General features: G+C 43.4%; 1 protein-coding gene across 9 annotated transcripts in view; it reads right to left on the bottom strand.

Moving 5' to 3' along the window:
- Positions 1-2,692: 2,692 nt before the first annotated feature.
- DGKD (diacylglycerol kinase delta) overlaps positions 2,693-12,352 on the bottom strand; it is a 120,179-nt gene continuing 110,519 nt past the window's right edge. For 8 of the 9 annotated variants that reach the window (XM_085862351.1, XM_085862354.1, XM_085862360.1 and 5 more), the window contains 4 exons: positions 8,862-8,981; positions 5,095-5,206; positions 4,430-4,560; positions 2,693-4,182 (listed from right to left, as the gene is read on the bottom strand). In XM_085862351.1, the coding sequence (XP_085718477.1) occupies positions 4,093-4,182; positions 4,430-4,560; positions 5,095-5,206; positions 8,862-8,981 (453 nt within the window). In that variant the 3' untranslated portion in view covers positions 2,693-4,092. The remainder of the gene's footprint in view (positions 4,183-4,429; positions 4,561-5,094; positions 5,207-8,861; positions 8,982-12,352) is intronic. The other variant, XM_085862352.1, reaches the window with a different exon arrangement.

Raw genomic sequence — 12,352 nt, 5'->3', positions numbered from 1 at the left:
ACAAACCACTGGGTGGTTTACCATTGTGCCCTTCTGCCTGGAGCCGTGCCCTTCTATTTCTTTCAATAATTTTGTAGTCTCTCATAAATGGTCAATAAAAGCAGTCATAACAAGGTTATAGAAATGCAAAATGCAAACTAGAAAGCCTCTCAAAATGCAAAGCCCATTCCGCCTCCACTTTGTACTCAAACGAAACGAAAACAGCAAATTTTAAAAAGGGAAAAAAATTATTCGTGTTCTCCATATTCTCATAATTGCTTCAAATTGCTTCATAATTGCTTCTCATAGGTTGCTTCAAAATTTGATGAGGAAAGCTGAAATGGTTGAAGAAAAAAAAAGAAGTTATGCCTTGGACGAACACGCGCGCGTACGCACGCACGCACACACGTAAAACCATCTCCCACTGCATGGGCGGATGAGCTAACAACTTGTAAACTCAGCAGTTTGTTGCTTTGTACCTTCTTTCGTATAAATTGGAATGATGCGAATAAACTGTAAACTCAGCAGGTGCGCACAAATATTCTTGCTTGATCAGAATATGAAAGAAAGCTGTGTGATCAGGGAGTCAAAGGAGCGAAAGAAGACATTGAAGGTGAGCTTTGTTGCTCGTGTGCACAGTATTGACCTGTCAGGTCGCTTACATCCTCAAGGGGTCGGGACAACTACAATCTAACATCCTGATGCAGTTCCAGGAGGTGACGGCTGCCTGAGCACAGACCACCCAAAGCCGGCTGTATCATCTATATTAAAGCTGAATGCATTAAATATCGTAAGGTATATCTCAAAACAAGTAGGATATTGTGTGCTGGTGCGCTGGGCAAGTTCATGTGTGAACTTAGCTGTATAGTTAGCACTACCTGCAGCCCCCACATCAGCCAAAATATCAGTACAAAGTTGGGATCATCCACACGAACACAGCATGATGCTGTTGGTTCAATCATTTCTTGCGCCATTTTATAATTAACTGCTTACGAGACATTGACACAAAAGAGGGGCGGGGGGGGGGGGGTAGGGAACAAATTCTGTCACGTCTTACTCATAAGTGTGTGTACCGTCAATGCACTCCCTCCACTGCTTCAGTCGTAGCTCACCGCCAAGGCATTACTTGCTTTCTTCCATCCCCATTGATGGTCTTCTAAAATCAAATCAAACCATTCAAACCACAGGTCACATTTGTATGTCCATCGGATGTCCTTTTGTCTGTACGTTGTTGGTCGAAAACCGCTCATCTATTGTTTCTTTCCTCCTCCATGAGCCTCGACTTCAGATAAAGTTTAATGTCACTTGGTCCATTTTTAATATCTCTTTTTCTTTTTTAAAAAATATCTTAACTATTTGCACAGCAATTAAAAAAGAAAAATCTTTACGAGAGTGTACAAGATGGGCCCACGTCTTGCTACTTCTCCATATTTTTATCTCCATTTTAACTTGTGCTGTAAATTATTTGCTTGAGACACATATTGCACTGTGTGCAATACACTACATTTCACCACACATACCATGATGCCACAGTCGGACACTAGTAAGCTGAATGCTACTGTAGCACATTCTGTGACACAAATGATTCATGAGTTAGGAGTGTGCAATGTTTCAGGGGTTAGAGTTTGTTAGCTCATCTGGAACATAGTTCTGGGGACCTTATGGGATGGCACATCGTCCGTCCGTCCACAAATACTTTCAACTTCTTCGCTGAAACGACACGTATGGTTTCAATGAAACTTTACAATGTTCATCACCATGTATGTACCAAAATTAGGTCATGGCATTAATAAAAAAAACATCGGGGTCTGAATCTGAGGGGGTCGACGGAAGGAGCTTACGAGGGGCTGGGGCGGTGCCCCCATCCTCCCAAAAGAGAGATTTGCTTTCTTCTCAGAAACGACACACACAATTCCAAGGAAACTTCTCTACAACCTTCATCATCCATGGTGTATCAAAGTTTGTTTGTGACATTATAAAAATCGGGCTTTAAGGCGGTGTAAGGGGGGGTTGCCCCCCCCCCAAATGTATTTGCTTTCTTCTGTGAAACCACACACACAATTTCGATGAACCTTGACCATAACCTTTATCACCCCTGATGTACTAAAGTTTGTTCACGGCATAAAAAAAAAACCATAGGTATTTATTTTCTTCTCCGTTACATATTTTGTGGGTCATCCATGCCTAGCAGTAGTTCCCTGGTTCTCTTATCCAGCCGCTACCAGGTGAGCGCCCAGGGGTATTGCCCCTATGTTTCTGTCTGCTGACATGTTCCTGGTCTATTCGGTTCAATTGATTCCCTCCTGCCGACGCATGTCTTTACCGATGCTGCCCTCATTCCTTCCCAGTTTCTCAGTCCTCCTTTGTATGGCAACTCACTCTGCTCTATCGGTGCGTCAGTGTCACCCCTCTGTCGTTCAGCTCTCAGCTGTCATAAGCCTGGATCTCTGTAAAATAAATAAATACATAAATAGATAAGGAAAACTGTTTTGATACATTTCTCCAGCATATTTGACTCTTCTGCCTTCCTCTATCATGATGTTCACATCACTCAACCTTTCACGTAAACCAGCATGGGTCATGGTACATCCTCTAAAAAAGAAACCCCAAAACACACACACACACACACACACACACACACACACACACACACACACACACACACACACACACACACACACCTGTTGAGTCGATTTGTAATGACAAGTCGAGGTTCATGAAGGAAGAAGAAAATTATAATTATTGTACGCATCATATGAGGTATATCTCACAGGACATAATCAAACTGTATTATATACATATACAAAAATACATAACTTACAGTTAGCACAACATCACACATAAAAATGGCACACCTTTAGAGGCGGCATAAATTACAGGCCAATTAATAAATAAAGGGTGCATCGGGAGAGGATGCCTTTTGAGAGGTGCGAGCGATCCCGCTCGGCAATTCATCCATGGCGTCGGGATCACGGCATCTTCATCCATTGCCTGACGCCCCATTGCAAAGCTGTGTTACGGCCAAAGGAGGAATGGTTAGAAAACGTGCGTACCGCGTACCAGAAGAAAGGACCATTCCGAGCTTCGACATCAAACGACCCCACCCGTAGTATTTCACCAGTGAATCCCTCCTCCAATCATTTCAAACAAAACATGGGCTTACAAGCACATAAGTCCCATGCTGTGTGGTCAGTTTAAAGGCTGTCATAACATCAAAGGCACAGAGAGAGAGACATTCGCAAAGTACTCAACATCACAAAATATGAAACTTTTTTTTATACGTGACGAGCCGAGACGCAAATAACGGGGTCGAGGAAAAGTAGAAACATTGGCCGTCTTAAGAGACATTTGCACCACGTATACTTGGTCAGTACCATACAATTCACCAAAGGCAATTTGGAGACGGCACAAGGTGGTTTTCCCAGCTGCCGTTTTGCAGGCTCGTAATGCACAGGAAGGTGCTCACGCGACGACCATGACAAGCATTTCCTTCAAAGAAGTCACGGCTCGAAATTACGTGCTGTACAGGTCTTTACTGATGGTGGATCTGAAACGTCAATAAAACCAATTGAGATCGTGTAAACCAGCAGCGGACTCGCAGCACCAGCTAGTGGGGAAAACACTGGACGTGCGGAGTGAACAACGCAGCGTGTGTGGAGTGCAGCGCACATAACGAACAAGTAAAACAATCACATCTCTTCCAATCCAACGAGCGATCCAAAAAAGGAAACTACCAAGTTGCAATCTCCGTTTGTTCAGATTACCTTCTGTTTGATAGAAAAGCTTTAAAAGAAAAAGAAAACCACAAAAGGACAACTCAGACGCCACCCTCGATCCTCTCACTCCTCACGATACAAATTCATGTTACTGCCACACTCCTTTTCACCGAACACCAGACATATGTCATCTGACCGACAGCATTCCAAATTGCCTTCTCTTTGAGTCATAAAAACACTGAGCCCAGAATTTTACCAAGCTGTAGTACCAAATAAACGTTACACTGAGGACTTGTTTGGTGGTTGTCTCCATTTATCCTTAGCACCACTCTTGTGCTCTCGGTCTGCCCAACTGGTTAGAGCATTGGTCAAGAAGCTCTTTCTTCTCAGGAAAGAGTCAAAGATAAACAGATGAAGACCTTCTTTGCAACTCCTTGATGCCAGCCAAGATTCTCTTCACATGTCCCACCTTGGTCACGCCGAGCTCCTACAGCGGGTGGGTGGGATTGGAAAGGTAAATCCATCATTTCTCAAAGGTGGCTATCATCACCTCCAAAAGGAAAAACAATTGTTTTTTCAAAATTCTTTTAAAATATTTCAGCGGCATCAAGGATCATAACGAGTGTACAAGGCATGGATAGGATCACTGCATTCTAAAGGAAGATTCAATAAAATATGGGGGGGGGGACCTAACAAATGAACTGGCTTTCAGCCATTTCCGCTCAGCCACTCACCTTGAGATCTCTCCGTTCGAGGTTGAGGAGTTCTTTGCCCTGGATGTCATTGCCCTCAAACGCTTCTCGGTATACACTCAACGAGAGTAGTTCAAGCCAGGCACCAACTTCCTCCGTACCCCATTGGTGGACTGCAATGAGTGGTGACAGTTTGGAGGAGCAACGTGCAAGACAATCCAGCAAAACTTAAGCATGTGGGTCGCCTTATTTTCTTTTTTCGGAGAGGAAAATTTTGGCCAAACACTGGCCTTTCATGGGCCTTATTTTAGTGATCATGCTAAGTTTCCCGGAAAGGAATGAAGAGTCGAGTACTGTATAGCCTGCAGATTGGTGTTGCATGCAGACCAGACCAGGTAGGGCAGGCAGATTGGTTCTTTCCAAATGGTAAATAATGAACCATTCAACAACCTTATGGATAATCTGATCCTGACGTGGAAATCCTCCTGAGACTAGCTCGGTTTCCAGGGATTGAATTCCAAATCCTTAATACCGTTGCCTTCAGCTGGGTTTGAGCCAATTACCTCTGGGTTGCTGAGTTGAGTATCCTTGCCAATAAGCCACCACCATTGACAATTTGTTTTCAATCCTTTCACAGCACGATATGGGGTGCATATAAGTTATCCCTAAACAGCGATAACACAACTATGTTGCACCTAGGTACCCACCAGGAAGCGACACATTGGCTTTGCACTCTCGTGGCTTCATGGTCTTATCCCTGCGGAAAAGGCGGAACCTGGAACCACCACGTTCTCGCTTTGAGAGATCGGTGACAGAGCCCTGACGGTGACGGAAACAGAGGAAGGCGGGGAAAATGAGAACACCATACAGCAGCATTCACAGTCATGTACTTGTGTTTACGCTAAGAATAAATTATTTTTGTATTTCCAATATTTGCACTTGATGTGTTTGTCTTGCTTTTTGTGGGGGATGAGGATGGGGATGGGGGACGTATAAAACAAAGATAATAACTACAGTGGTGAGGAAAGGTTTGTGAACCCATTAGAATTTTCTGTATTTCTGCATAAATTTGATCTAAAATGAGATCAGATCTTCATCTAAGTCCTAATGATGGATTAAAGAGAACATGATTGAAGAAATAGCACACACAAAAAAGAAAAAGTACACTTTTTCATTTATTTATTGAGCAAAATGACCCAACATTCAATTTCTTTGTTGGAAAAAGTATGTGAACCTTTATATTCAGTAACTGGTGGCACCTCCTTGAGCAACAATAACTTCAACCAAACGTTTCCTGTAACTCTTGATCAGTTCTGCACATCGGCTTGGAGGAATTTTGGCAAAGAAATTGAATGCTGGATGATTTTGCTCAATAAATAAATGAAAAAGTGGATTTTTTTGTGTGCTATTTGTTTAATCAGGTTCTCCTTATCTATTATTAGGACTTATATGAAGATCTGATCACATTTTACATCAAATTTATGAAGAAATACAGAAAATTCTAAAGGGTTCACAAACCTTTCTCACCACTGTATATCTGAAGTATCCCTCCATCCATTGGGACCATACTCTGTGCAGAGCGTTGTTGTTGCCAAAGCAGTCTCCTTGGCTATTGGGCACAATCCTGGACAGGTCGCCACTCCGACACAGGATACCAGCATGCTGGCACTCATTTTGCCGACCTCGGAAGGATGACAGATCGAGTTAATCCCACCTGGTATTAATTCAACAGCAAGAGTGGGATTTGAACTCAGGACCCTCAGATCCCAAGCCCACCACCCTAACCATTAAGTATTTGAAGTGTGGTATGACGGTAATCCACACCAAAAACTGTCAGTGCTTTGCAAACGGGATGTTGAATCACAAACTGTGGCATCCCTTGGATGAACGTTAAGCTGGGTGTCCAGTCTTCTAAAATTGGCTCGTGGCCGCTAAATATCCCACAATGTCTTTCGTGAAGAGTAATTGAGTTAATCATGGGCACCCCAAACAAATTACAAACTCCTATTCTTTGTAGCTGCGAGTGAAAGATGTGTCAAAAACTTTCCACGGCCACCCCCATGAAGTGGGAAAAATTGAGCTCATTTAAGATTTTGTAGTAGTAGTCGTAGTAGTAGTAGTAGTAGTAGTAGTAGTAGTAGTAGTAGTAGTAGTAGTAGTAGTAGTAGTAGTAGTAGTAGTAGTAGTAGTACTTCCGAAGTGTTTTCTTGCAGCAAGAAAACAAAAAAAAGAAAGATGTTGACAGAAAAACGTTTACACGTTCTTCACGAATAACGACTGGATGAATCATGGTGGTGATCAGCACAACATATCAGCTGTGACATGTTCAACTCTCAGCTGCCAAGTCTCAGATCATTTCCAAGGAAAAACTCTGAGTACAAAATGACGTCTAATAAATGTTGGCCTTGGATCAGTGTCATGGGCATTTGGACGTGACATCAAACTCCTGCGAAGTACGCGTCTCCAAACCTAAGCATGAGTACAATGTACGAATGTGTGAGAAAATCACTTCTCCACTTAATGCTCATTAGAGGGCGCTCACGCCAAAAGGTGGTGCTATTTTCGACGCATGGCGAATGTTGGAGTTTCAGTGGCATCCACGTTTGCTCCATTATAGTAAGATTGCATGCACAAAGTTATAACAAGACTTTGCTCAAAAAAATTCCTGCTCTTCTTTTACGGATCATTTCAATCGCTAACAAAATTTCGCACACAGAAAAAAAAAATAGACACAATAATCTCATTGCATGCAACTAACTATTCCTGTGTCCAAAAAAGATAAGGAAGTCCACAAACAATCCTCCAGCTGGAGAGTTTCATCACCATTGTGTGACCCAATAATTAAGACATAACAACCTCTTTGCAAAACGATTTGGTACATTTACTGGTATCTGGTAATGAAACGGTCGTCACGCTGCTTTGCCTCACTAGTGTTGGTTCTATTTCCGTGGCCATATATCGGGTAGTTTCCCTTCATCTGTTATGTTTGCATTCACGTGATTACCATATGGAAAGAGTTGGCATGTGGACCAGTGCCATGGACTGATAAGTAACTTATTTCAACAACCAAACCTCATCCTGCCCTCCCCTCCCCCGCTCTCACCGCCAATCCCAACCCTTTAAATGATAAAATAGGATGTTGTAATGAGCAACCTCTTGGAACGTATGAATACTGTACTGTGCTTGTTACTTCATCTATCTATAATTCAAGCAATCTCTGTGTGCCTGTCTGTGACCGCTGTTTCTCGACAACCACTGGTTATATACAATTGGCACTGCCCTGTTACTCCAAGAAATCAGACTGATTTGTTTTAATGGAATAAATAAATAAATAAATACAAAGGCACTTTTCATTGTCGTGATGTTGACAGGTTTGCCTCCGCCCACATTATTACATCATTATACATACTTGTACCAAGTTTGATTTAAAAACCCTGAATCCAGATTCAAAATATTAAATAATTCTGGCTGCCAGACCATGCATCCCATCAGGTTGAAATTTAAAACACATATTAACCATGACTACGAGATCATAATTTTGATTCTAGATCATAATTTTGATTTGACATTTCACATCAATTGATGAAGCAGTTCAAGAGAAAGAATGTTTTTTAAAGATTTTTGTTCAATACAATATGGCTGCTAGACAATGTGACCTATTAATTATTCATGAACACCCTGGTATCCCCAAGTCTTGAAAAACATGTGGATTAAGCTTCTCCTCGATCTGTCAAGCCTTTCTGGAGAAGGGGATTTTTAAAGGTTTATTCTTCAAAAAAAATCACAGCTGCCAAACCATGTGACCTATGATGTCATAGGTGGAGCTTTTTGTTCCTCATGGAGAGGCGATCATACCTGTGAAGTTTTGCCTCAATCTGTTCAGTTTCAGTTTCGGAGAAGAGTATTTTTGAAGGTTTTATGTTAAAAATTAAAATATGGCTGCCAAGCCATATGACCGATGGATGACATCATTAATTTTTTCCCTCCAATGCAATGATGACCCTCAAAAATTTCATACTAATCGGATAAAGCGTTCAACGTATGCAATTATGACGTCATAACGAAGTCACCTATGGCATCGTCAAAAAAACAAAATCACACTTGTCATGACGTCATCACGAAGCCACCTATGGCATCATCAAAATTTTTTTTTTAAAATCACACTTGCTTCCCATGGGGAGTCCAGGAAACCTTCCAATATCGCGGGTTTCTACCAATCGCGGGCAACTATTGTATTCCAATTACATTATCGAGGGATTTCAACTCTCCATCTTGGCCCTCAACGCTGCTGTTGGTGCTTTCTCTCTCTTTCTCTCCTGTTCCCTTCTCTTCTCTTCACCCCCCACCCCCCCCCGTTTTTTTTTTCCTGTTTTGTCCTGATCTGTTCAGTGTACTAGCTTCTTCCACATGCCTTGATTATGTATACAAAAAAAAACATTGACACAGTGAAGTTCAACACATGATTGAGACAAACCTCAACATCAGATGGAGCCAAAGCATGTGTGAGCCAGGGTAATGATGCCAGGCGAGCGAAGGACTGGTCTAGTTGAGACAGAGCAGAGCCCAATCGCTCCTCTTGCTTTGACTCCAACTGCTGGATGGAAATGAAGGTTGAAAAAACAACAAGGTTATCGGGAAGATCAATCAAAGAATCAATAAACTCGCAGAAATGGTACACTGCCTATCCATCCATCCATCCATCCATTGGGAATATACTGTGTGCAGAGCGATGGTGCTGCCTAAGCAGTCTCCTTGGCTATTGGGAACAATCCTGGATGGGTTACCACTCCAACACAGGATACCAGCAAGCTAGCACTCATTTTGCCGACCTCGGAAGGATGATAGGCAGAGTCAACCCCACCTGGTATTAATTCAACAGCGGAATGGGATTTGAACTCAAGATCTTCAGATCCCAAGATACCACCCTAACCATTAAGCCAACACCAGGCATACACTGCCTATGAGGGGCTTGATCTGACAAACCAATTAACAAGACGCAGCGGTGTAATGGGTAGAGCATCTGCTCTGAATCTGGGAGGTCCACAATTCAAACCCAACCTCAGTGAGTCATACCAAAGACTAAAACTGGTACGTGCTGCTTCCTTACTTTATGCTCAGCATTTAAAAAGGATAAGGTATGGACAAACGACCAGAGAGTGGTAATACTAATACTAGTGCAGGCTTGATGAACATAATGGTCTTGTCCTGTGTTGAAGATCCTTGCATTGGGAACTCACATTTATTTACACCCAATTTAACGTCCATCTGAGGACGGCACACACATTGATGCCTCATCCTGCCAGAGAGATACCAGGATGACAGTTTGTAGCAGGGCCGAGATCCAAACCCAGGTATCCAGTCTACCTTATCATATGTTTTACAGATATCTAAGGATCATGGAGAAGCGTGTAGACAAATCATATGAATGACAAACACATTTGTAGACAATGAACAAACACATGGTGCTATTATAGGATTTGAACCTGAGTTCTGTGCACCATGAGCCAAGGGTTCAGATAGGCCCACATAATAGGCCAAACCTGGTGCTCCTGCATCATGTCCCTATAAACATGAAAAACTCCTTTGCGCAAAAGGAAACTCAGTAAAACTTCCCAGCATGGCATACGCAATTGTTTGCTTCAAACACAATGGCTTTGTTGCACCTAACAGTGGAAAAGAGTTTGCTTTGTATGATCCAGGAAAGTGGAACAGCCAACAAAGAGCCCTCAAAGCAGCAATCGATTATATTTGACCACAAACTTATCGAGTCCTGCACTGTATGAGTGAGGTTCATACACCTCCAACATTATATTACAAAACAATGTAATAACAATCAATAGAAATAACAAACTTGATTACGGTGATGCTCTATCAATAACTACAACACAAACTTGGAATCCTATCCAGGTTCCAGCTGATGACTCCATCTTTGCTCTTTTCTTCTTCGGGTTCCTTCTTGGTCTTCCGTTTCATTAAAGTGATGCTGTATCAATAACAAGTGTCAACTTGGTTAAAGTGATGCTGTATCAATTTCCGACTACTACTCCTACTCCTACTATTTAACTTGAATGAATTAATAAGATTTGACACAAACTGTTAGTTGGCTCTTCAAGGGCACCCAATCATGGATGGTATGTAGGTTGAAAAGTGTGATCCTGATGATGACAGATACAGAAGCACTTTCTTATCAGCACTCACCTTATCCTTGCAAAGAGCTCCTGCAAAGAGCAAGTAAATAACTTGGTTATATTGTGGAAGCAATTCTGTCTGCACTCGTCATTGACTGCCAACGTCAAGTGCGACCAGATTGTGGCGAGATCAGGGCGGCTGGTTGCACCCACGACTGGTCTGGTCGCTCTGATGGTTACCATTCCCAAGGAGTTGCTGCAGCTGTGTCCAATAAGCAGACTCCCGTGATAATTGAGGTAACACCGATCGACGAGTGTATTATGGCTGAGGATTCATCACCCCTTGGGTGTCAGTCATTTCCCTGGTTTCTGTATATGCTCCAAGTGAAGCGAGTAATCTCACTGTGAAGGAGGCATTCTCTGCTGCACTTGAGTCTGTTGTTGATCAGTGCCCCAGGCGAGATACTCTTCTGGTCTTGGGGGATTTCAATACATCGACTGGCACTGATAGGGATGGTTATGAGACATGTGTTGGTCCCCATGGGTCTGGAACTGTGAACCAGAATAGCACCAAGTTCCTTCACTTTGCAAGAAGTCGTGGACTTCGGGTGGCTGGTTCATGGTTTCAGCGCCAACAAGCTCATCGCTGGACTTCGTATTCCAATGTTGGTGGTGTGGCAAAGTAGATTGACCATGTGCTCCTTAATGGTCACTGAAGGATTATTCAGAACTGCAGGGCCTATCAAAGTGCTCAGTTCCTCAATATCGACCACAGGCTTGTTGTCGCAACTCTGAAGTTGCGGCTTAAATCCGGGAGAATGATACCATCCCAGCCTATGCTGGATGTTGGCAAGCTCAATAATGAGAGCGTAGCTGAGGAGTTTGCGAACAGACTGAGTGGGGATTTGGAGGGTCTGGGTGTTCTGGGGAATCCTGAAGAGTCATTGAGTGCCTTCAAGACCATCATCCTTGATGTTGCCGGTGGATGTCTTGTAACCCACTGTGAGGAAAAGAAGAACTTTGTCTCCCAAGGGACACTGGATACCATTGACAAGTCACAAGGCCAGGCTTAATGTCGGAGCCGAGCTGTTCAGGGAGCTGAGGCGTAAAACTGCACATGTGCTGAGGGTGGACAAGGAGGCCTGTGTGCGAGGAATCTGTGAAGGGGTAGAGCATCACCTGTGGCCATGTGATTTGTGTCCTGCTTACAGAGGAAGATGTACATTGCGTTCTTCCAAGCCCGCTCCTCAGTGTACTGCGGTGAGAACGGAGGGTGGTGGGCTCTTGACAGAGGAGTCCGAAGTTAAGGCCCGCTGGGCCAGTTACTTTGAGCGGCTGTACCAGGCTTATCCACCAACTGTTGAGTTGGATGTCAGGGGTGTTACTATTCTTATTGCTGACCCTCCAATCAACTGTGAACCACCTTTGTTTGTGGAAACACAGGCTGTGGTGAATCAGTTGAAAGGTGGTAAAACTCAGGGGATATGCGGCATCCATGCTGATCTTCTCAAGGCTGGTGGAAATGCTGTACTCCTGTCATTGCATGCAGTTCTGTGCTCTGCCTGGAACACAGGCATCATCCCAACTGACTGGAAGAGGAGCCTTGTTGTCCCTCTCTCGAAAGGGAAGGATGATCACCAGGATTGAAACAACTACCAAGGGGTGACGCTGCTCTCAGTGCCGGGTGAGGTCTTTGCTCGGATAATTATTGATAGGGTTCACGACCATCTGCTTGAGCACCAGCACCCAGAGCAGTTGGGCTTTACACCAAAGAGGTCAACGATTGAGGATCTCCTTGCTCTTCGGGTCCTCACCGAATGCAGACGAGAGTTCCGGC

This window comes from Eptatretus burgeri, chromosome 17 (assembly GCF_056783735.1).
Source record: "Eptatretus burgeri isolate ZD-2024b chromosome 17, Ebu_testis_v1, whole genome shotgun sequence".
NCBI classification, from domain to species: domain Eukaryota; kingdom Metazoa; phylum Chordata; class Myxini; order Myxiniformes; family Myxinidae; genus Eptatretus; species Eptatretus burgeri.
The sequence above is the reverse complement of the archived record's forward strand: the minus strand, read 5'-3'. Positions and strand labels throughout refer to the sequence as shown.